Raw genomic sequence first — 23,302 nt, 5'->3', positions numbered from 1 at the left:
GTTTATAAAAAAAGCTAAACTTAACTGATTAATAGACAGACATGTATTGGAAAAATGTATTACTGATATAAAAAATTTCGGTCACTCCACCCATAATCGCCTGTTTAATTATCATTACGTATTCAGATCCAGTATCGAGTATAGGACTGTCAATCTATAAAGTGTGAGTAAGAGAAGTTCATTGAGGAAGGGGAATACGCACCGAAATGTACGGATATTAATCGACTCAGTTCACATTTGATGCTTAACGGGGGAAGAGTACTGGCAGGCGAAAACAAATTCCAAACATGGATATCAGTTCATTGATATACAAATCATCGCAACAAACAAGTACAATTTCAACATTCCATAACAATCCTTTTCCTCGTAGACCTTGGATTACTGATACGGGAGCTGCAGCGGCTGTCAGTCATAGCGGTGTTAAAGGAATTGTGGCTGGTAAAATACATTTTTTTTTTATTATATCATTTCTTGTATTAATGATTTCATTTTAATATATGTTCAGTGCTATTTATTATTTATCGGAATAGTCCAATAGAATACAAACACATTAGTCGAAAGTGAGAGAGAAGTGTAAGTAAAACTAAAAGAGCGACAAAGATAGATAAACTGAGTCAGCGCATTCGACACATGATAGATTCAAAGATCGAGAAATATTTAACCTTCGAAATATACTCTAGTACAAAAATTTTTGTTTTAAAGATTATGAATGATATTGTTTATATATTTTTCTTTTAAATGTATATCAATGGATTCATTAAGTACTTCTTTACCAATTTTTATCAATCTTTTAAATAATAAAATATTAATGTAATTATGGATATATTTTAGGAGGTATTACCGGCGGTATAGAAATATGTATCACTTACCCAACTGAATATGTAAAAACACAGCTACAACTTGATGGGAAAGCTGGATCTGGTAAACAATATTCAGGAATATTGGATTGTGTGAAAAAAACCATAAAAAATCGTGGATTCTTTGGTCTATACAGGGGTCTTTCAGTATTACTTTATGGTTCAATACCAAAGTCAGCTGTACGCTTTGGTTCCTTTGAAAAAATGAAAGAATTGTTAGTAGATTCAAATGGAAAACTTACTACACAGAATAGTCTTATAGCAGGACTATGTGCAGGTGCATCTGAAGCTATTTTTGCAGTTACTCCTATGGAGACAATTAAAGTAAAATTCATAAATGATCAAAGATCTGCTAATCCAAAATATAAAGGATTCTTTCATGGAGTAGGGATGATTACCAAGGAATATGGTAAATAGAATAATGATATATATTATTTTATAAAGAGTTCAAGTCAATAAATATAATTTTTTGATCCATAACATTTAAAATCTAATTTAAGTATGATTTTAAAAAGAACTAAAAGCTTAGTTATTGCTTAATTAAATTGCTTAGTAATGCTCTGAAAATAAGTAAATTGGACCATATGTGCAACAACTCCAATTAAGGGCTATGTAAAGAGGTCAAGTTATATTAGTTATGTGCTTCTCAATTTACATATATGACAGTAAAGTAATGTCATATATGTCACAATAAGTTTATTGTGACATTCAATCATATGCTACTAAACATTTGTTATTACATTATACAATGTGTATAAGTGTCATATTAATATTAGTACAAATAAAAAATATAACTTTTTACTTGCTAGGATTTAGAGGCATATATCAAGGACTAACACCTACAATTTTAAAGCAAGGATCAAACCAAGCAATTAGATTTTGTACCATGGAAACATTAAAAGATTGGTATAAAGGTGGAAATAAAGATGTAGTTATACCAAAAGTAGTTACTGGATTTTTTGGTGCATGTGCTGGGGCATTATCTGTTTTTGGAAATACTCCAATTGATGTTGTAAAAACTAGAATGCAGGTAAAAATGTTTTTCTTTTATAATCATTAAGTTATATATATATTATATATTATTTATATATAGTTATATATATATATATTTTTTTAATATACTTCACTAAAAGTGTATCATATTTTCAGGGTCTAGAAGCCTCAAAATATAAGAATAGTATAGATTGTGTGAAACAAATATGGATCAATGAAGGGCCAATGGCATTTTATAAAGGAACTATCCCAAGATTAAGTAGAGTATGTTTAGATGTTGGCATAACATTTATGATTTATGATTCCTTCAAAGAATTTTTTGATCGGCTTTGGCCTTGAAAGTTATTAATTTTGCAACTGTATATTCTAAAATGTCAGTGCAAATGTAGCTTTCGTAATTTCATCATTATTTATGTAATATATCTATAATCGTACATGTTAAGAAATGCCTTTATTTCAAATATGATACATACCAAAGTATTCTGTTATAATGGGCATTTTAATGAATGAAAATGAAAGGAAACAAAGTCATATCGAAAAGTTTCAATTTTTATATTAATCAGTGTATGTATTGAAAGCTGCAGTTGCATAGAGCACAAATTCCATTATATATATATTTTTATATAAATTTTTATTTAACATAAAATTATATGTATGGAAGGCAAATGGCAATGGTAATGTAAATTTATTCATATAATTATTTCAATTTTGTTTATCAGTTTATAAATTTTATTTAAAATATTGTTAAATATTTAACATTCCTATAGATTTGAGTCATCGAATGAATGTTTATATTGTGAAAGTGATTTGTACATGGTATGCATAAGTTATGTAGACATATGTATATATACATATATATTTCTAAGAAATATTGTACAGTTTCAGTACAAAAATATACAGAATGTTACTTAAAATAATGAGAATAATAAAAAATGTTTATTACTTGAGCGAAGGGAAATAGATTGACTTTTTAATTAAGTTTTTTTAATGTAGTAACATCCAAATAAGATTAGAGTAGGTAGGAGGTATAAAAAGATATATTAATCTGAAATATTTTTATTTATGTGCACATTACATTCCATTAAATATAATTATCTTCGCTCAGATATTGTAATATATTTTAGCATTAATTGAACAAAATTTAATTATAATGGCTGTGACATTCAAATGGAGATAAACATGCAGAAGTTCCTTCAAAATAGAGACCTTGTAATCTCATAACAACTGCAAACTATCTATTTTATTACTTTAACAATAAGACATGATGGTTCATAATGCTTTGTATTTATATTTGTACTTGTACATTGAAATATATATCTTTGCAGTACTATTTATAAATGTTTTATAAAAAAACCTGTTAATATCTTTAAAGTATAGAAAACCTTCATTATTAAAATTATAAGATATTTTTGTATCTAAAAACCTTTTTCATATATATGCTTATAAATGATTATTGTCTTACAAATAATATATTGGAATAACAATTAATTTAACACAATTATTGATTGTTTACTGCTACTCTTTATACAGAACACTATTTACATTACACAATATTTCTATTCGTATAAAACATAATTTTGTAACATAACATAAATTTGTAAAAATAATTTATAAAGTCATATACGTCATATATTATTTCAATAAGTGAATTCTACATTTCTATGCATGTATATACACAGCAGCGTAAATTTATGAGCTATACATGTGTAGTCCAATACACAAAGGTACTTACAAAAGCAGACAGTGCCGGCCCCACTCTGGGCCCAAGGGGGAGCCCGGGGTCACATTCCAAGATGGCTGTGCCTGAGGAATGCAGTGGGTGCCCTCCTAAGACGCCTTCCTCCCTCCTTTTTTATTAATCGAATCAATTCACCTATCCTAGCGAATATTCTGATTACTAAGACGAAATAGTTTATTTCAGCGTGTATCCGGTGAGTGCTGCCTAGATTTGAAAGTAGCATCTTGTAGAAAATAAATCTGAATGAGGGAAAGAAAGGTGGTACAGGAAGACCTAGAAAGGTCTTATACTCTAAAATGTGTGGTCTTATCTAATGAAGCTCCTTTGCTGCAGATAATGCTCATGCAGGAGGATGCTACTTGCTCGTCTTAAGCAATGTCTCATAGGGATATCTCTGAGGTAACAAGATCCTACAGTACAAATATGATGGCGAATATTATTATCATATTTTAGAATTAAAATCATTTAATTTTATAAATTTGTGTGCTTTTCATTTTTGTATTCATTATAAAATTTGGTCTGCTGTTTGCAACTTTGATAATAAATTATGTTTTTAAGATTATATTGTATATATTTATGGATATATACATAAAAATAGAAAACAACAAAGATTTATATTAAAAGTGATAAAACAAGAATTATGTTGAATTATATATTTTTTATACAATAATTTTTTGATGTTTTAATAATTGATATAAAAAAAATAATGATATTTAAGAATTAAATATTAGATTTTAAAATATGAATGAAAATATTTATTTAAATTTTTTATTTAATAATTATTTCATTATTTCATTAAAATGAAAATTGATATAAATTAATATTTATGATAATTATATATGTAATAATTAATGTTACCTTATATTAGCTTAATATTACTTAAATAAGTTTAATATTACCTTATTTCTTATAATAAATTTTTTATACAATGTTTATTAATAATATTTAATTAATACTATGATAGTAACAATATAATATATCTCCGAAATAAATATGTATACATGTATGTGCATAATATATATATATATATGTATATATATATATATTTATAAGGTGGAGCCCGAAGGTACGTCGGCCTTGGCTGCTGGATCAAGATCTCTATTTCTAGAGACTGTACGTCGTAGCAATGCAGCATGTCAAAATGGTGATTATGCTCTTGCTGCAAGTTTGTACACAGAAGCTCTTGCTTTGGATCCACTCAGCCATGTGCTATATTCAAACAGGTCAGCTGCCCGTCTCAAAATGGGTTTATTTGCACTTGCTCTTCAGGATGCTGTTAGAGCTACCGAACTTAGCCCTCAATGGCCAAAGGTAATAGCTGCTTTTGTTTGTTACTTTTCAAATAATTAGTAAAACCAATATCTCTATTAGGCATACTACCGTCAAGGAGTAGCCTTACAATGTCTAGGGAGACATGGAGAGGCTCTTGTAGCCTTCAGTACAGGTTTGGCACATGATCCTACCAATTGTCAACTCTTATCTGGTCTTGTGGAAGCATCCTTAAAATCACCATTGCGTGCAACATTAGAACCAACATTTCAACAATTACGTGCAATGAAACTTGATGAATCTTCTTTTGTTGTCATTTCTGTTGTTGGCCAAGAACTTCTTGGAGCAGGACAGTATAAGGCAGCAGCTGGTGTATTAGAAGCTGCTCTTACTATTGGTTCTTGTAGTTTAAAATTAAGGGGTTCTGTATTTTCTGCTCTATCTAGTGCATATTGGGCATTAAATTCTTTAGATAAAGCTATCAATTATATGCAACAAGATTTAGGTAAATATTGAAGATAGATAAAATAAGTATGTATCAATAGAATATTTCTTTATATTCTGAGTAAAAATATTTGTAGGTGTCGCACGATCTTTAGGAGATACCCAGGGTGAATGTCGAGCTCATGGAAATCTGGGCTCAGCATATTTTAGCAAGGGCAGTTTTAAGGAAGCTTTAACAGCACACAGGTATCAATTGGTTTTAGCTATGAAGTGCAAAGATACTCAGGCTGCAGCATCTGCTTTAACTAGCCTGGGTCACGTTTATACAGCTATTGGTGATTTGCCAAATGCACTTGCATCTCATAAACAATGTGTACAATTAGTAAAACAAATGGGAGATCGACTTCAGGAAGCCCGAGAAATAGGAAACGTAGGAGCGGTTTATTTAGCAATGGGAGAATTTGAAAGTGCTGTTGATTGTCATACACAACATTTGAGAATAGCAAGACGCTTAGGAGATCGTGTAGAAGAAGCAAGAGCTTTCAGTAACTTAGGTTCATCTCATCATTATCGAAGAAATTTTGGTCAAGCAATGGCTTATCATGAAAATGTGCTAAGAATAGCTCAAGAACTCGGTGATAGAGCAATAGAAATGAGAGCTTATGCTGGATTAGGTCATGCTGCAAGATGTGCAGGTGAACTTTTTAGAACAACAAATAATGAGAAACTTAATGAGGAATTAACTTTATTATAAAATCTCTTTCAAATATATCATTATTTAGGTGATCTTGCACAAGCCAAGCTGTGGCACCAAAGGCAACTTGATGTTGCTTTAGCTACAAAAGATAAAGTTGCTGAAGGACGGGCATGTAGTAATTTAGGAATAGTTTATCAATTACTTGGTGAACATGAAGCAGCACTTAAACTACATCAAGCTCACTTAGGAATTGCTAGATCATTAGGAGATAAAGCTGGTATGGGTAGAGCATATGGAAATATTGGAAATGCTTATAACGCATTAGGATATTATGAACAAGCTATTAAATATCATAAACAAGAATTAACAATAAGCAAAGAGGTAAATTGTTTAAGATATGCAATGAAAATTAAATTTAATAACAAATTTATACCATAAAACATTATAAAAATTGTTGTTTAATATAGGTCAATGATCGTAGTTCAGAAGCTAGCACACATGGAAATTTAGCAGTAGCATATCAAGCTGTACAGGGTCATGAAGCAGCATTAAGACATTACAGAGCTCATTTAGCTATAGCGCGCGAATTGAAAGATACAGCTGGTGAAGCCTGTGCATTACTCAATCTTGCTAATTGCTTGTCATCTCGTGGCAGATTTGAAGAAGCTGTTCCATATTATGAAAATTATCTTATGTTATCTCAGGAACTACACGATGTTGAAGGAGAAGCTAAAGCATGTCACTTCTTAGGTTATGCTCATTATTGTTTAGGCAATCATCGTGAAGCTGTTAGATATTATGATCAAGACTTAGCATTAGCTAAGGATTTACAGGATAAATCTGGGATGGGAAGAGCTTATTGTAATTTGGGATTAGCACATTTAGCTCTTGAAAATTTAGATACTGCACTTGAATGCCAAAAATACTATTTGGGTAAGAAACTCGTGCATCTGCATATTTATATTTTAAAAATAGCAAAATATATACTTAATATTAATAATTTATCTTTCTATATAGCTATTGCACATATGACTAAACATTTAGCTGGAAAATTTCGTGCTTTGGGAAATATTGGTGATTGCCTTTTACGCCTTGGAGAAGCTGAAGAAGCAATAAAAATGCATCAAAGACAATTAAATTTAGCACGACAAGCAAGTGATCGCAGTTTAGAAGCTGCTGCTTATGGAGCTTTAGGTATTGCACATCGGACAATAAAAAATCTTGATAAGGCATTAGGATTTCATACTCAAGAACTAACTTTAAGACAAGAAGCTGGTGATTTACGTGGTGAATGTAGAGCTCATGGAAACTTAGGAGCGGTGCACATGGCACTAGGTCAATATACTCATGCAGTGAAGTGTTATCAGGAGCAACTTGAAAGGGCAAAAGAATTAGCAGATTCAGGAGTTGAAGCTCAAGCTTTAGGTGAACTTTATTTATAATGTTCAAACTGCTTAAATTTACAGCAACAATGCTCACTATTTTTCTTTTAAACAGGAAATTTAGGAATAGCTAGACTTAATATGGCACATTATGAAGACGCAATTGGATATTTTGAACAACAATTAGCAACTTTAGAACCATTAACTACGGGCACAGCCTTACTAAATAAAGCTAGAGCACTTGGCAATCTAGGCGATTGTTATGAAGCCTTGGGAGATCCAGAAGAAGCTATAAAATGTCATGAGCAGCAATTAACAGCTGCTACAAAATTGAAAAGTATAAGAGAACAAGAAAGAGCATATCGGGGTTTAGGTCGAGCTCGGGAAGCAACTGGAAATTTACAAGAAGCTTTAGTTTGTTTTGAGAAAAGACTAGTAGCTGCACATGAAGTTGATAGCCCAGAATCAAGAGGCGCAGCTTACGGAGATTTAGGTAATTAATATGTAAAATATTATACTATAGAACTTATAAATATATTAACTTTTCTTGATGAGTGTTATAAGTTGTTAATATCAATTGTGTAGGTCGAGTACATGCTGCATTAGGGAACCACGAACAAGCTGTTAGTTGTTTATCACATCAACTGGCACTTGCCAGAGGACTTGGAGATAAAGCTGCTGAAGCAGAGGCTGCTAGTGGGTTAGGAGCTGTTCATCTATTAATGGACGATCCAAATTCTGCATTACGACATCATCAATTGGAACTTTCAATTGCTGAAGCTTTAGATGCAGCTGGGTTACAAGCTAGAGCTTGTGCAAACTTAGGTGTAACTCAAGAAGCTTTAGGACAATTTGAAGAAGCAATAAGATTACAAGAACAATCATTAAGTCTTGCAGCAGCAGCTGGTGATCAACCAGCAAGAGCAGCTGCATTTTCCAGTTTAGGTCGACTTCATCATTTATGTGGTGATTTATCACGAGCTTTGAGTTACTTACAATCAGGATTGTCTTTATCTGAAGGATTAGGAAGAAGAGAAGAAGCAGCTAGATTAAGACACAGACTTGGTCTTGTTCATTGGGAAGCCGGTGAAGCAATTATAGCTGTAGAACATTTAGAGAAAGCAGCAAATTTATTAGAATCATTAGATGGAATTTCTTCAACCCTTACCTGTGGACAACCAAACAAATCTGAGTTATTATCAGAAACGTACAGAATGTTACAAAAAGTACTAATCAGTTTAAATAGAGCTGAAGAAGCTCTGAATTGGGCAGAAAGATCGAGACGAAGTAAAAGTAATTGTTTAGATGATGCTGCGCATTATTCCGAAATTATTGATAGACAACGTGGAGTTATTTTATATTATAGGTAATTTAAATTTATTAATAAGTAGTGTGAACAAATTGTAATTCCATAAAACAGCTAGTAAATGTCAAATAACGTTTCAGTGAAGTAGGGTGTGAATTACATGCTTGGTGCTTAGCTCCTGGTCGGGGACTATTACGATTTCATTCTACTAGTTTGGATGATGGTATAGGATTAGAGAAGCGAGTTCTGCAAGCACGAGAAGCTCTTTTAGACGAAACAAGTGAACTTGTTGAAGAAACAAAAATACCATCGAGAGGACATCATCTCAATGCTAGTTCATACAGTTTGAGCAGTCTGTTTAGTGTGGGTTCAATTAGTTCACGAGCAGGAAGTGCTCGATGGGGACGAGGAACCAAAGGACCAACATGGCAATCACCATTACCAATTCAAGTACTTTACGATTTACTTTTAGCACCTTTTGAAGATCTTTTACCACCAGCAAGGAAAGAACTAATTATGGTAGTGGAGAAGTCTTTATATTTGGCACCACTTCCAGCTTTACAATCAAACCCTGGAGAAGATTATCTATGTGAAAGATTTTCTTTATTAGTAGTACCATCACTTGCAGCTTTAAAAAAGCGATCAAAGACTCCTATGCCAGAAGGAGGTGCAACAGTAGCTGCATTAGTTGCAGGAAATCCTGTACTTCCTGAAGAAATCAGGGAAGAATATAGATGGTCAGAAAGTGTTGCTTCTACTGAAACAGAATCTGAGATTGTTGCTGAATTATTAGAAGCCCGTGCTTTAACTGGTAGGTATCATTACGAATTTAAATAAATTAAAGAAAATTATAAATAAATAATTTTTTTTCAATCTTTACTAATAGGGATAGAAGCAACGAGGTCGACTGTTTTAAGGTCTTTACCTGATGCAGAATGTGTACATTTAACAGTACCAGTTTTCTGGAATTCTGCCAGTTTAGCATTAACTGCAGATCCTTGTGAAGATCCATCTGTAAAACCAGAATACTTGCTAAGCTATTCAGATATTACAAAACTAAGAATAGCTGCTCGTTTAGTTGTAATATCTAGTGGCCATGGTTGGAATAGTACAGAAAATACAACTGCTACATCAGATGGCGTACAAAATTTAGCCAAAGCTTTATTAAATGCAGGAGCACAATGTGTACTTATAGGAATGTGGGCGGTTCCACCTACAGCTGGTAGTATACTATTACGAGCATTTTATAGCGCTATGTTACAAGGTGCTAGAGCATCAAGAGCATTGGCAGAAGCTATGCAAACAGTTCAACATACAAGACATTTTGCACATCCTGCAAATTGGGCTGGTTGGTTACTTATTGGAGGAGATGCAAGATTATCAAACAAGGTATAAATCTTAAAAAATTTATTAAATTTAATAATTCATATGTAAATGATAGTTCATGAAATATACATTTAGGTTGCCTTAATGGGACAAGCACTGGCTGAATTATTACGTGGTGGTCCTGAACAAAGTCGTGATGCATTACGTGTAACACTTCATTTAGTAGAAAAATCATTACAACGAATACATCGTGGACAAAAAAATGCTATGTACACAACTCAGCGTAGTATTGAAAATAAAGTGGGTGCAGCCACTGGTTGGCGAGAACTTTTAATGTCAGTAGGTTTTAGATTTGAACCTGCTGGAAATGGAATACCATCCTCTGTATTTTTCCCACAAAGTGATCCAGAAGAAAGATTAACAAGATGTAGTGCAAGTTTGCAGGCATTATTGGGATTGGGACCATCGTCATTACATGCTCTTGCTAGGTTGTTGCAGGTAATAAATAAATCTGTATATTCTGACATTGCTACTTGTAAAAGTTAATAATCTATTATATTAAAGGAAATTTTTATTGTAGGCACCAGAAGCAGCAGAGGATGTTATTGCTGCAATGAGAAGAGCTACATGTGCGACAGAAGGTCAAGAAGTCACATTACCAGTACAAGTATGGAGAGCATCAGGATCTCATGAATTATTTGCAAGTCTAGGCTTTGATCTCATGGAAGTTGGTCAATCAGAAGTTACATTAAGAACAGGAAAACAAGCATCACGGAGAGCTGTTCAATTTGCTCTTCAAGCTCTTCTAGCTTTATTTGGTAAGTCTAAACTGATCATGTGTGTATGATAAATAAAAATGAAAATATTTCATCTAAATCATAATTATGTTTTTAGATACACAAGAAGCACCTAAAAGTTTGACTTTAGATTCTAGTAGTTCAATGGAAAGTCTAGCTTCTGTTGCTCATATTGAAAAAAATGTCATAGAACGACCTAGATTAGGAGGTGCATTTGCAAATTACGTTCGACATCGAGGTGAACCTGATGGAAAAACTATGGAACCACCAAATGTTCCAATTCCTACATCACGACAACCATGTCAAAATAGTGGAGGTATAAATAACTTAGACTAAAATTTAGATAAATATTGAATATAAAATTATAATCATATGTATGTTTTGTAGGTGAATCGGATGTTGCTTTCACTCCTAGTCCTCCTGTAGCACTCAATTTAAATCATCAAACACGTATCAGAAATCTTTATCCCGATCAAAGCTTAAGACCAGGGTCTAGTTCAAGTAGTTCAGTAACAGATTGGGATAACGGTCATGCAACAGTTTTAAGGCGACAACCATTACCACCTTTACCAGCAACAGTACTAGAAAGATTAAGTGTTCGAACAGAAATTGGATCTAATTCTCCAAGAAAGCCTCGTCATCCTACAACAACTGAAGATATTTGTTCTCAGACTGATTCTGCACAACCTGCAGAAACACATAATCAAAATTTAAGAAACGTAGCCACGTCCCTCACAAGTTTAACACGTGAATTAACGCCTACGATTTCAGATGTATATCACGAGCGAAATTTAGGATTAGGATTGGCACCATCTTTATCAAAATTATTAGAAGAAGTAGGTTCTGTGACTGGAAATGAAGAAAATCAATCAACACGAACGAATCATAATCAGACTCAAAATTGGATGCAAAATGAAGAATTATGTCGAAGAGATGAAGCTGATGGCAGATCCATTGCTGAGTCACAATGTAGTGCTACCAGCTCTAACAAAATACATCGAAAAGCACCTCCTCCTCCAGTGTAGATTATTTATATACTATTTATAAGCATTAAATGATATTTTAAATGAAAATAATAGCACGAGGTACCAAAGAATGGAAGATATTTTATTGGAAACAAATTTCTTAAAGTTTTGTGATTTGAGCTGGGAATAATTTACGGTGATTGCTTATTTTGTTACAAGATGACTCTATGCACTTTTTACATAATATATTTTCCAATACAAATATCAGTAAATGCCATTTGCTTACACTGATAATAAAATTCGATATTAACAAGATACTGTATACAACGGCACCTAATGCTATACTCGTGTTTCTTAATGCAAAAGTGTATTATATTAGCATAAAAATGAACATTGTTCATGTATGTTATATTTAAATTTATTAAATGAAATTTATTATTATATATAAAATGCGACCAGTGACTGAAGTAATATTTCAATTTAATAACATATTTAAATTTGTATAAAGTATTGAACTAAAAGTTTGTACTTTTTCATTTTTGATAAATATATTGATGCATTTTTTAATGGAATGCATCATTTTATAAAAATTATGTGCATGTATTTATACTTATATCATCAACAAAATATGAAATTGCTGTATTTAATTATCTTTTAACATATGAATAAAAATCTAATAATGAAATTAGTAAATCATGAAGAACTGAATTAAAAAAAAGATAAAAATACATTTAAAAATTAGATAAAAAATTAAGATACCTTTATTTTGTTCATTATTAAAACAATTTTAAATGACCAGTTACATTATCTATCAATTGAGCTGGACCTGGACCAATAGCACATACTGTTTTACTTCCTGGCTTTACTTGTGTCTGTCCAGCATCCTGTATTATATTTGCCAAAAGTCCTACAGCTCTAGCTTGTTTTGCTATTTCTTTCAAAGCATTCTCGCTATCCACCTAAGCATTTTTTTATTTACTAATAAGAATTTGACTTAAAGCAAATAGTATTACGTGTAATATATATATAGGAAATATATATACCTTAACAGTAATTTTAGTTTGTCCACACTTTTCCCAAGCATATAAAAATTCAGGATACTTTGTGGCTGCCTTATATGCTGCAACGGCAGCATGAGCACATTGTGCTGCAATTTTTCCTTTTCCCATTTTTAAATCAGTTCTAATAACTAAAACAAGCTTGTAATTATCTGAATATATTTGCTGAAAACAAAAACTATTATTTTTGTTTGTGTATTTATTAGATTAATTATAAAAAAATATAAATATATATACAAATTTTAATTTTACTTACCATATAATTTAAAGTTTCATTGCAATTATCATTAGAAGATTGCAATTTTTTTCTATTTATTACTGCTATTATTTTGTACAAAGAATAACCTATTATTGCTGAAATTATAAATCCTACCTTTGCATCTGTAGCGGTTTGCAAAAGTATTTGAGTAATATTCATCTTACTAAACTTTATCAAAATTCTGTAACATTAAAAAATATTCAATCACACTATTAAAATTTACTTAATTCGTCACAAAGAATTTAATTTTTAAAAATAAATTAGATATAAAAGGTAAATATTTACATCAAAGTAATTTTACAAAACGTATATATCCTTAAATTAACTTTTTCTTTTGATATAAGTAAAACTTATATTGTTCCATGTGACAGCTTCTATAAGGTTAGGTATCATTTAAACATATACAATATAAATGTACATAGTACATCATACACATATAACTCTGATAAAAATTAATAATCTTTAGGCATAATTTGAGATATAAAGTATTATATTAAATTTAATTTTAACTCGTTCTTAAAGATATATAAAGTAACATATTTTTTAAATATCTACAATAAATTTTAAAAGAAAGTAATATAATATATGCATACAAATATGCATGTGTAGAAATTTATACAACAATTTTTAATTGAATTAAAGAACATTCAGTTTCATTTTTCTATTAAAAATATAAAATTATTTGATAAATTTAAAGAAGACATTATATATATATACATATAGGGGTATTATACATGTAACTGTTATGCAATAATTTCACTATGAACGCGCTATAAAGTAGCATGAAAGTAACGCCTCTAATAATGCGAATGTTTTCAGATTTAAAATATTCTCAGTGACCCAAGCAGAAGACAAAAAAAGTAAAATTAAATGGGAATTATAGCGCATTCGTCTCTTCGTTTGTATATCTGTGGCGCGTTTTGGTTCATACGCGGTTCAACAAACACCCAATGTGGCGCTTGAGTTTGGAAGGTTATGGATTAAAGCTTCGGGGTGTGGCATCATATTGTGTTTTATAAAATAAATAGAATATTGTATGCTCTTGTGATGACGGGTGAATTCATTTTCTAAACGTAACGAATGTGAAGTATCTTCCTTCAACGGTGCGTGTGATGCCTACAACATTTCAACCACCGCTTGAAATTTGTTTTTCAAGAAAATTTTTTAAATGTATTTACGACGATATCACGTTTTTGGTGCTTTATTTTGAAATTTGTGTTGTTTGAATGAAAAAATATAAATTCAAAAATGTTTATCATATTTTTCAATTAATTTGCATATTGATGCATATTTATGTGTAACGTTGACACAAGGTAGTTGATTGTTGCTTGATAGGATACGGTCCATGAAATCACGTGTATTAAAATCTACGTGGGATGTTGGGCGCTATCACCCCCACGAACCCCCACGAGTATACCGAAATGTCTCGGTTAGCCGACTACTTTGTTGTGGTCGGCTACGACCACGAAAAAGAGAGTAAGTTTTTATTTTTAACGAAAGTAAAAATATATCGATATTTTTAATATACATAATTGTTAAACATTTAAGGTGTTTAACAATAAGTAATCTTAGCAAGTAAGCTTTTATAATAAAGTATATACACACATATATATATATATATTTTGTATATCTTCAATAGCGTAAATATTTGAAGATATTTACAGTAAATATTTTTTATTTGTGTGTTACTAATTATTGAAATCATATTATTAATATTTAATATTGTTTAAGAAATTAAAATATTTGTACTATAAAGATATAGTTTATCAAAGTACAATAACAAAAAAGTTGATATAATATATAATTTTATTTATGTTTATAGGAGGGGGTATAAGTAATGGAATCATTTTACAAAGGTTTCCAGAAAAGGATTGGCCAGATACACCATTTATAGAAGGAATAGAATGGGTAAAATTTTTCTTTATTACATTTTTATTTCTTATAATTAATCTTTTCTCAATTAATTTTATTTTATAGTTTTGTCAACCACAGGGATGGGCCTTATCTACAGAAAGACAAGAACCACGATTTTTTGTATCTATTTTAACTGATATTGATGCAAATCGCCATTATTGTGCTTGTATGTGTTTCAATGAAACAGTGTCTATATTGCCAAGTAAGCCTGTAGATGAAGAAGAAGATCCTGTAGATGGTGATAGTCGTTCCTTGGTTAGAACAATACCCACAATAGCACATCACAGCATTATGTATGCACCTAAATGTCTGGTGCTGGTTTCCAGACTTGATTACATTGAAACTTTCAGAGTATGTGACATTTTGCCTAGTTTGAGATTATGATCATATTTCTATATATAACAATAATATTTTTACATTGTTGCTTCAGAATTGCCTTGGTATTATATACACAGTATATGTAGAAAATCTTGGAATACCATTAGAAACTTTGGTAGGAAACATATTAGGTTGTATACAAGTGCCACCTGCTGGTGGACCACAAGTAAGATTTAGCATTGGTGCAGGTGATCGTCAAGCACTTCAGCCTCCAATTAGTCCTTCCCTTCCAATAACACACAGTAGTGTAAATCTTTTATTTCAACAACTAGGTAAGTGTAAAACAGCTATTATTACAAATATGTTCTTGTTTATACTTTTCATTAAAATATATTTATATTTTATAGGAATTCGTAATGTACTAGTATTGTTCTGTGCTGTTATGACAGAACATAAAATACTTTTTCATTCTGCAAGTTATTCGCGATTAACTGAAGGATGTCGTGCGCTTACTGCACTAATGTATCCATTTAGATACACGCATGTTTACATTCCTCTTCTACCAGCAGCTTTAGTTGAAGTACTCAGTACACCTACTCCATTTATCATGGGTGTACACAGTTCATTGAAACATGAAGTTGCAGAACTTGTAAGATGTTCAATAGAATTATATAATATTTTTTATTTTATTACAACGATTTTTTATTAAATGTTAAATTTTTTTGCAGATGGATGTAATAGTCGCTGATTTGGATGGAGGTTCTATTATGGTTCCAGATGGAGTAGCACTTCCATTACTTCCAGAACCACTTCTATCACAAACACAAGATGCATTATCTTTAGTATTACAACCAGAATTAGCTTGTGCAGATTATGCTTTTCCACCACTTGCAACAAGAGCTCCTCACTCTCCTATGTTAGATAAAGAATTAAGAGCAGTTTTTATGAGAACTTTTGCTCAATTATTGCAAGGATATAGGAGCTGCCTGACATTAATAAGAATTCATCCAAAGCCTGTCATAACATTTCATAAGGTCTTTATATCATTATTGGTTCTATCCACTTTATAGTGCTTAAAGATAAAAGGGAAACATATAAATTGTATTTGTTATTTCTAGGCAGCTTTTCTTGGAGAACGTGGCTTAACGGATTGTGACTTTACAACCAGAGTTCTGGATTGCATGTTTTTTACTTCCTTTATTGCAGAAAGGGGACCACCGTGGAGGCCTTGTGATGTGTGGGACGAATTGTATAATAATTTAAGTGATCAGTTAAAACAGGAAGCACAAGATCATAGTAAGTAACAGTAACAAAACATATAATTAATAATAATAAAATATTATATACAATAAATATCATTTCGATATTAGGGCTTATTTTAACACATATTCAAGAATTAGCACAACAATTGTACACAAATGAAAATCCAAATCCTCAACCATACGTACAAAAAATTTTAAAACCACCTGAAGGAGCATTTGCTAGAATACATCAGCCGCTTTTACCACGCATTAATCCAGAACAAGTTCAAGCAATTATAGATGAGGGTCTTGCCAAAAATAATCTTAAAGTTAGGTTAGTATTAGAAATAAATTTGATATATTTTTATATATGTATCATGACTATGATATTTTATACTTATATTGAACATTTTGTATATAGATTATCGTCATTAAGGCCATCACAGCCTCGTATTGTACCTATGGGTCCACATATTTCATTTGTTCACGATACTAGACATTTGGTTAGTAATTCTGCACGTAGACTGGAAGTTCTGCGTAACTGTATAAATTGTATATTTGAGAATAAAATATCTGATGCCCGTAAAACGTTCCCAGCTGTTTTAAGAGCTTTGAAAAGCAAAGCTGCTCGTTTAGCGCTTTGTATGGAATTATCACAGCATGTTGTTGGAAACAAAGCCATGCTAGAACATCAACAATTTGATCTTGTAGTTCGGTTAATGAATTGTGCATTGCAAGATGATTCATCCATGGATGAGCATGGAGTTGCTGCTGCACTTCTTCCCCTTGCTACAGCATTTTGTAGAAAACTTTGCACAGGAGTAATTCAATTTGCTTACACCTGTATTCAAGAACATCCTGTATGGCAAAATCAACAATTTTGGGAAGATGCTTTTTATTTGGACGTTCAGAAAGATATTAAACGTTTATATCTCCCTGGTGAAAATTCTCCACCACGGCTTATAAATGATGGTATCTTAAGTCCTATTAGTCCACGTGATGGCAAGGAATTTCTATTTCGCGATCGGTATTCAATTTATCAAATTCAAGAACCATCGGCTCTTGAAATAGCTGCTGAACAAATGAGGATTTGGCCAACAATAGATCCAGAGAAACAAAAGGAACTTACTGCAAGTGAAGAAAGTACCATGTATAGCCAAGCAATTCATTATGCAAATAGGATGGTTTATTTATTGGTTCCGTTAGATATAGGGGCAAAGACTCATCGTCAAGATAATATTTATGACGATGAAAGAGCAAGTAATAGTATTACAAATAGTGTAGCAAGCGATAGTGGTGATGCAGAGTCTGGTTTTGAAGAAACTGATCCCGGAGAAACTGGTAGTGCTGTTATTCGAATGGTGTCACGATTTGTAGATCGTGTTTGTACTGAAGGAGGTGTAAGTGCTGAACATGTTAGATGCCTACATCAAATGGTTCCTGGTGTTGTTCATATGCATATTGAAACTCTTGAAGCTATACATAGAGAAAGCAAAAGATTACCTCCTATTCAGAAACCTAAAATTTTGACACCTAATATGTTACCTGGTGAAGAAGTTATTATGGATGGCTTGCGTGTTTATCTTTTACCAGATGGGAGGGAAGAGAGTTCTGCAGGGTTACCAAAGATACCACCACTCTTACCAGCGGAAGGCGCAATTTTCCTTACTAATTATAGAATCGTATTTAAAGGAATACCTTGTGATCCATTTGCTTGTGAACAATTAGTAGTTCGTGCTTTTCCTGTAACATCTTTAACTAAAGAGAAACGAGTTGCGGTGCAACATTTAGCACATTTAGATCAATGTTTACAAGAAGGTCTTCAATTGCGATCATGTACTTTTCAATTGATAAAGTTAGCCTTCGATGAAGAAGTTACACCTGAGAATATTGAGACTTTAAGAAAATTAGTTCATAAAGCTCGGTATCCACCACACATTTTTCATCATTTTGCTTTCAATGGACAAGTATTAGTTACTCAGACTGCACATCACAAAGGAAAAGAAAAGAATGCTACTCTTAAGTAAGTAACTTCTTATTTAACTTTTTTTATATTTATCATTTATCACAATAAAATTATTTTTCTTTTAGAGGGTTTGCTAAGAAAACACTTTTAAAGACTGCACGTAAAGCTGGTTTTAAACCAAAGCAGTCATCTAAAAGACAAAAATACGTCTTGCCAAATATGAACATGATTACTAATAATAAGTACATGACATCACCTGGTCGAATGAGTTTACCAGTTACAGATAATAATGATTTAAGTCATGATGATGATCTTAGTGGTAAGTTAAACGTTTAATATTTCTGATATTCCAATAATTCTCAGTCTGCTTACATATACCATCCTTACAGTAGATGATTTTGAAATTCCTGGTATTGTAACTCAACCACCAACTGATGCTAAAACCTTAGAACGATTATCGGAACGTAGTTATGTCAGAGATTGGTATCGATTAGGATTGTATTCAAATGGGCCACACAATAATCGTAGAAATGAACCATTTCGATTATCTTCTGTGAATTGTGCCTATATGATTTGCAGAAGTTATCCTGCACTTCTTATAGTTCCCTCGTCAGTATCAGATGAAAGTATTCGTAGATTTTGTCGACTTTATAGACATAATAGAATACCTGCTGTCACATGGAGGCACCCAAGAACAAAAGCACTTTTAATTAGAGGTGCTGGTTATCATGGGAAAGGTGTCATGGGCATGTTGAAAGCTCATCCAGCATCTGCTGGTAATTTAAAAGGTATCTGTTAAGAAAGTGTTTTGAAATGTGTAATTTTTTATAATATTCTTAAATATTTGTTTTATATTCTTAGCAACATCATCAGAAACTACATCATCTTTAGAGCAAGAAAAATATATTATGGCTCTTGTAGCTGCTACACCGTTGTCTGCATTAAGGCAAGGTTCTGCATGGGGAATGTCTGATAGTTCTCTTAGTATTGATTCTTTATTATTAGCTGCTGAAGATCGCAATGCTACACCCGAACAATCACGACGAAATCCATTTAATAAAGCTATTGGAACATTAAGGTATATACATATATATACCTTTTAATTAAAATTTTATGAAATCAATAAAAGATTGGTTAATTAATATATATGTTATTCTTTACAGTTCATCAGGAGGTAAAGGACCTAAGAATTTTGGTCGTTGGGGTTCATTAAAAGATAAGAGACATAATTCCCAAGTCTCTTTAACTTCAGTTCATCAACGTGGAACTGTTAGACATTCTGCAGATTCAGACAGTGGTACTGAATGCGTTCATACTTTCCAACGTGCTGCATTATATATTCTTGGTGAAAAAGCTCATATGAAAGTAAGATAATTTTAAATTAAATTTTTTTAGTTGTATATGATGTAATTTCACAAAATTAATCATTTGAATGCAATAGGGTGTTAAAGCGGAATCAGCACCAAAAACAGACTTTATTCCAGTGGAATATTACGATGTAAGACATACCAAAGCTGCATTTAAGAAACTTATGCGAGCCTGTGTTCCTAGCTCTCCAAATGTAGAACCTGACCAAAGTTTTTATAAGTATGTATAATCTATTTAGAAAAAATATGATTTCATTAGATATAATTTCTGATAAATAATATTCGAAATTTCAGATTAATTGAAAGTTCAGAATGGTTACAACAACTTCAAAATTTAATGCAATTAGCTGGTGCTGTAATAGATTTAATGGATGTTCAAGGCTCATCAGTAGCTGTTTGTTTAGAGGAAGGTTGGGATACCACAGCAACAGTGTGTTCTGTTGCTCAAGTATGTCTTGACCCACACTATAGAACTATCGAGGGTTTTCGAACTTTAATCGAGAAGGAATGGCTCGGATTCGGACATAGATTTGGGCACAGAAGTAATCTTGCAGCAAATTCTCAAACAACAAATTTTACGCCCACTTTTCTTCAATTTCTCGATATAGTACATCAAATTCAAAAGCAGTTTCCATTAGCATTTGAATTCAACGAATATTACCTAAAATTCTTAGCATATCATTCGGTTTCTTGCCGTTTTCGTACATTTTTATTGGACTGCGAATTCGATAGAGTGGAATGTGGCATTACTGCTGTTGAAGACAAAAGGGGATCATTGACAAGTCATCATAAAGGTGTAGATACAGGTAGTGATGATGAAACAATTTATCCTGGAGGTAGATTAGCAGGGACAAATACAGGATGCAATCTCGGTCAAAGCATATTTGATTACATCGAAAAACAACACGCACGGTGTCCCTTGTTTTATAATTTCATGTATACTCCCAATACTGAAAACATGGTATTAAGACCCGTATCGCATTTGCCAAATCTTGATATTTGGCAATATTATTTAGAAGAAGAACTGGCTCATGGACCTGCATATGACTTAGAAGTATTACAACAAGATTCCCAACAAGAAGAAGAAGCAGAAGCTGCTGATGGTGTAGTTAAAAGTAATCGCAAAGTAGTTACACAAGGGTAAGATTAAATTTATGTTATATTTTCCTCCGTTTTCGAATTATACTATTTATATTATGATGTATTATAGGTATGATGGTGTAAGTTCAATGGTACCCGATCAATTTTCTCATCTTTTAGAAGAGATACATAGATTAGAGACTGAATTGGGTCATTTACCACAAAAATGGAAAGTTCTTTGGGACAAACTTGAACTGCCAAATACAGATTCACTTGCTGTTAGTAACAAACACTGTAACTATTTAAAAATGATGTACTCATCTATGGATATATGATGTAAAAATGATAACATCTTTTATTCTATATATAGAGACACGCATCATTTAGCACTGCATTAGTCAGATATCACGGTCGGTTGATTCATAAACGTTCTACATTAGAATTACTTTTAAGAGGTAAACTTGCTAGTGGAAGTACTTCTGGAAATGATGGTTCCGTTTATGCACATCCCCACAGGTAATTTTTATAATCATGAAGCTTTCTTTAAAATGAAATAACTGAATACTGAATAACTTTACATTCTCGTTTTTAAAGGTTTGAACGATTAGATTCAGCTACACCAACTCACTGTGATGCTTGTTCTGGCGTATTGTGGGGGCCAGTAAAAGCTGGTTTACGATGTGTAGACTGTGGCCATGTATGTCATGACAAGTGTGCTGATGCAGTACCAAAAAATTGTACAAAATATAAGGCAGTAACTGATAATTTACAAACACATACACTTACGCGAAGCGGTGGTGATAATGGAAGCGTAAATTCAAGTACGAATATTACATTATGGCTTTATAAACTTTTCTTGTAAACTATGATTATATGATTGGGCAATGTTATATATTATTTTATTTAATAATATTAACAATTCACATCTAGGTGTTACTACAATACAAACCTCTTCACAACAATATTACGAACAATTCTCTAGTAATGTTGCTGAAAATAGAACTCATGAAGGTTACCTTTATAAACGAGGTGCTTTGCTTAAAGGTTGGAAACAGAGATGGTTCGTATTAGATTCTATAAAACATCAACTAAGGTATTATGATGCCATGGAAGATTCTCACTGTAAAGGATATATAGGTATGTAGAAAATAATTCAAAATTGGAATACTATGGTATAAATTTATAAATATTTATAATTTTACAGATCTAGCTGAAGTAGTTTCTGTAACTCCAGCTCAACCAATGCCAGGGCCACCAAAGAAAACAGATGATAAATCATTCTTTGATGTAAATGTCTCATTTTGTATCATTTATTATATTTTCAAAAATGAAATTTCTATTATATGTCTTTATATTTGCAGCTTCGTACAAACAGACGAACATATAACTTTTGTGCTGGCGACGCAGCAACTGCGCAAGAATGGATCGAAAAAGTCCAAGCGTGCTTACAATAGCTTGATTATAACTCTAATTTAAATTGTGCAAGTGACTGATAGATTAAAACAGATTTTAATTTTGTTACATACAATTGTATAGTCTAATAGTACGTATTATAGACTGCAGTAATTTGCTTTAAATATTTTGAATCCAACAATCGTTGGAATGAACAGTATCATAAATTGAATGTGATGTACTCATATCCTTGACATAGCATTATTATATAAATGTATATTGTAACTATATATAATTACGTTAAGTTTTAATTATTTCAGCTGGAAGATAAAAGATCATAACATACTCAATTAAACGTTACATTTTTTATTTTGTTTATTATGTTTTTAATTTTAGATGGATATATATAGAACAGAAAATATGTTAAAATATTAGATGAAATACCTATTCTGCGAATTATTGTTAATATAATTACAGTTATAATTGGAAAAGTTATGACCTTGCTTGTTAAAGAATAGAACGCGAATTAAAATAAGGGCATGTTTTTTTTTTAAATCTCATGTAGTATTTGTTTAGTAATTCTGCTATGTTTATTAGTAAAATTAAAAGAAGTCTCCTATATCTTTAATTTTTAGTTGAAATTATTCTCGCATTTATAGCACTTTTTATATGAAATATATAATCTTTCTTATGCTCGCGTTGCATATACCACGAATAGATTTTCAGATAAACGGAATGTTTAAATTTAATAAAATAAATTACGTACTTGCAATTCATTTGATACTTTGTTCATATTGTTATGAATTTTAAATATATATTCAAAAGTAGTGTTTCAAATTTTGTAATAATGGGGATTAAAATAAAAATTGCTTCATATTTATTAAAGCATTTTTGTTCGAAGAAGGTTATTTTTATTTCAAATTTATACATTTT

General features: G+C 31.7%; 4 protein-coding genes across 10 annotated transcripts; 3 read left to right on the top strand and 1 right to left on the bottom strand.

The window, feature by feature from the left end:
- The first annotated feature begins 152 nt into the window (after nt 1–152).
- On the top strand, nt 153–3,180 carry LOC122577791 (putative tricarboxylate transport protein, mitochondrial). Its single transcript, XM_043749374.1, has 4 exons — nt 153–438; nt 832–1,266; nt 1,667–1,887; nt 2,007–3,180. Exons 1-4 carry the CDS (start codon nt 288–290, stop codon nt 2,187–2,189), a joined length of 990 nt encoding a protein of 329 aa, XP_043605309.1. The 5' UTR covers nt 153–287; the 3' UTR covers nt 2,190–3,180.
- Nucleotides 3,181–3,590: 410 nt separating this feature from the next.
- On the top strand, nt 3,591–12,229 carry LOC122577787 (tetratricopeptide repeat protein 28). 3 transcript variants are annotated; one of them, XM_043749361.1, is made up of 16 exons: nt 3,591–3,781; nt 3,922–3,987; nt 4,642–4,899; nt 4,960–5,362; nt 5,439–5,996; nt 6,084–6,379; nt 6,466–6,931; nt 7,016–7,423; nt 7,496–7,873; nt 7,966–8,746; nt 8,827–9,497; nt 9,573–10,075; nt 10,148–10,510; nt 10,593–10,830; nt 10,907–11,125; nt 11,197–12,229. In XM_043749361.1, the coding sequence occupies exons 2-16, from the start codon at nt 3,964–3,966 to the stop codon at nt 11,832–11,834; spliced, it is 6,204 nt and encodes a 2,067-aa protein (XP_043605296.1). In that variant the 5' UTR covers nt 3,591–3,781; nt 3,922–3,963; the 3' UTR covers nt 11,835–12,229. The 3 variants fall into 3 exon arrangements, with proteins under 3 accessions (XP_043605296.1, XP_043605297.1, XP_043605298.1); XM_043749362.1 differs by having other exon boundaries at nt 3,764–3,846; XM_043749363.1 differs by lacking the exons at nt 3,591–3,781; nt 3,922–3,987; nt 4,642–4,899; nt 4,960–5,362 and having other exon boundaries at nt 5,373–5,547; nt 5,685–5,996.
- On the bottom strand, nt 9,334–13,548 carry LOC122577793 (peptidyl-tRNA hydrolase 2, mitochondrial-like). Of its 2 annotated transcripts, XR_006320420.1 has the most exons (6): nt 13,377–13,548; nt 13,089–13,272; nt 12,818–12,997; nt 12,534–12,733; nt 9,612–9,698; nt 9,334–9,455 (listed from the first exon to the last, which is right to left on the bottom strand). XR_006320420.1 is itself a non-coding variant. In XM_043749375.1 (4 exons), exons 2-4 carry the CDS (start codon nt 13,248–13,250, stop codon nt 12,551–12,553), a joined length of 525 nt encoding a protein of 174 aa, XP_043605310.1. In that variant the 5' UTR covers nt 13,251–13,272; nt 13,377–13,546; the 3' UTR covers nt 12,513–12,550. The 2 variants fall into 2 exon arrangements, 1 of the variants encoding a protein (XP_043605310.1); XM_043749375.1 differs by lacking the exons at nt 9,334–9,455; nt 9,612–9,698 and having other exon boundaries at nt 12,513–12,733; nt 13,377–13,546.
- Nucleotides 13,549–13,832: 284 nt separating this feature from the next.
- Nucleotides 13,833–23,145, top strand: LOC122577788 (myotubularin-related protein 13). 4 transcript variants are annotated; one of them, XM_043749368.1, is made up of 22 exons: nt 13,834–14,084; nt 14,427–14,567; nt 14,914–14,999; nt 15,069–15,356; nt 15,436–15,655; nt 15,731–15,972; nt 16,052–16,357; nt 16,442–16,619; nt 16,694–16,898; nt 16,986–18,587; nt 18,656–18,849; nt 18,920–19,318; nt 19,392–19,608; nt 19,694–19,895; nt 19,972–20,117; nt 20,192–21,037; nt 21,108–21,255; nt 21,348–21,493; nt 21,572–21,798; nt 21,908–22,114; nt 22,182–22,264; nt 22,339–23,145. In XM_043749368.1, the coding sequence occupies exons 2-22, from the start codon at nt 14,468–14,470 to the stop codon at nt 22,429–22,431; spliced, it is 6,135 nt and encodes a 2,044-aa protein (XP_043605303.1). In that variant the 5' UTR covers nt 13,834–14,084; nt 14,427–14,467; the 3' UTR covers nt 22,432–23,145. The 4 variants fall into 4 exon arrangements, with proteins under 4 accessions (XP_043605304.1, XP_043605303.1, XP_043605302.1 ...); XM_043749367.1 differs by having other exon boundaries at nt 13,834–14,194; XM_043749369.1 differs by having other exon boundaries at nt 13,833–14,567; nt 18,923–19,318.
- Nucleotides 23,146–23,302: the final 157 nt, after the last annotated feature.

Source organism: Bombus pyrosoma, linkage group LG2 (assembly GCF_014825855.1).
Source record: "Bombus pyrosoma isolate SC7728 linkage group LG2, ASM1482585v1, whole genome shotgun sequence".
Taxonomy (NCBI): domain Eukaryota; kingdom Metazoa; phylum Arthropoda; class Insecta; order Hymenoptera; family Apidae; genus Bombus; species Bombus pyrosoma.
The sequence above is the reverse complement of the archived record's forward strand: the minus strand, read 5'-3'. Positions and strand labels throughout refer to the sequence as shown.

Excerpts from the sequence above, each read along its gene's own strand:
- LOC122577788 (XM_043749368.1), top strand. The coding sequence starts at position 14,468 with ATGTTGGGCGCTATCACCCCCACGAACCCCCACGAGTATACCGAAATG. Across the intron at positions 18,850-18,919 it reads TCATGATGATGATCTTAGTG|TAGATGATTTTGAAATTCCT; the intron begins GTAAGTTAAACG and ends CCATCCTTACAG. Across the intron at positions 21,799-21,907 it reads TAATGGAAGCGTAAATTCAA|GTGTTACTACAATACAAACC; the intron begins GTACGAATATTA and ends ATTCACATCTAG.
- LOC122577791 (XM_043749374.1), top strand. The coding sequence starts at position 288 with ATGGATATCAGTTCATTGATATACAAATCATCGCAACAAACAAGTACA. Across the intron at positions 439-831 it reads TGTTAAAGGAATTGTGGCTG|GAGGTATTACCGGCGGTATA; the intron begins GTAAAATACATT and ends GATATATTTTAG. Across the intron at positions 1,888-2,006 it reads TTGTAAAAACTAGAATGCAG|GGTCTAGAAGCCTCAAAATA; the intron begins GTAAAAATGTTT and ends TCATATTTTCAG.
- LOC122577793 (XM_043749375.1), bottom strand. The coding sequence starts at position 13,250 with ATGAATATTACTCAAATACTTTTGCAAACCGCTACAGATGCAAAGGTA. Across the intron at positions 12,998-13,088 it reads ATGAAACTTTAAATTATATG|CAAATATATTCAGATAATTA; the intron begins GTAAGTAAAATT and ends TTTTGTTTTCAG. Across the intron at positions 12,734-12,817 it reads AAACTAAAATTACTGTTAAG|GTGGATAGCGAGAATGCTTT; the intron begins GTATATATATTT and ends AAAAATGCTTAG.
- LOC122577787 (XM_043749361.1), top strand. The coding sequence starts at position 3,964 with ATGTCTCATAGGGATATCTCTGAG. Across the intron at positions 5,363-5,438 it reads TTATATGCAACAAGATTTAG|GTGTCGCACGATCTTTAGGA; the intron begins GTAAATATTGAA and ends AAATATTTGTAG. Across the intron at positions 10,076-10,147 it reads ATGCAAGATTATCAAACAAG|GTTGCCTTAATGGGACAAGC; the intron begins GTATAAATCTTA and ends ATATACATTTAG.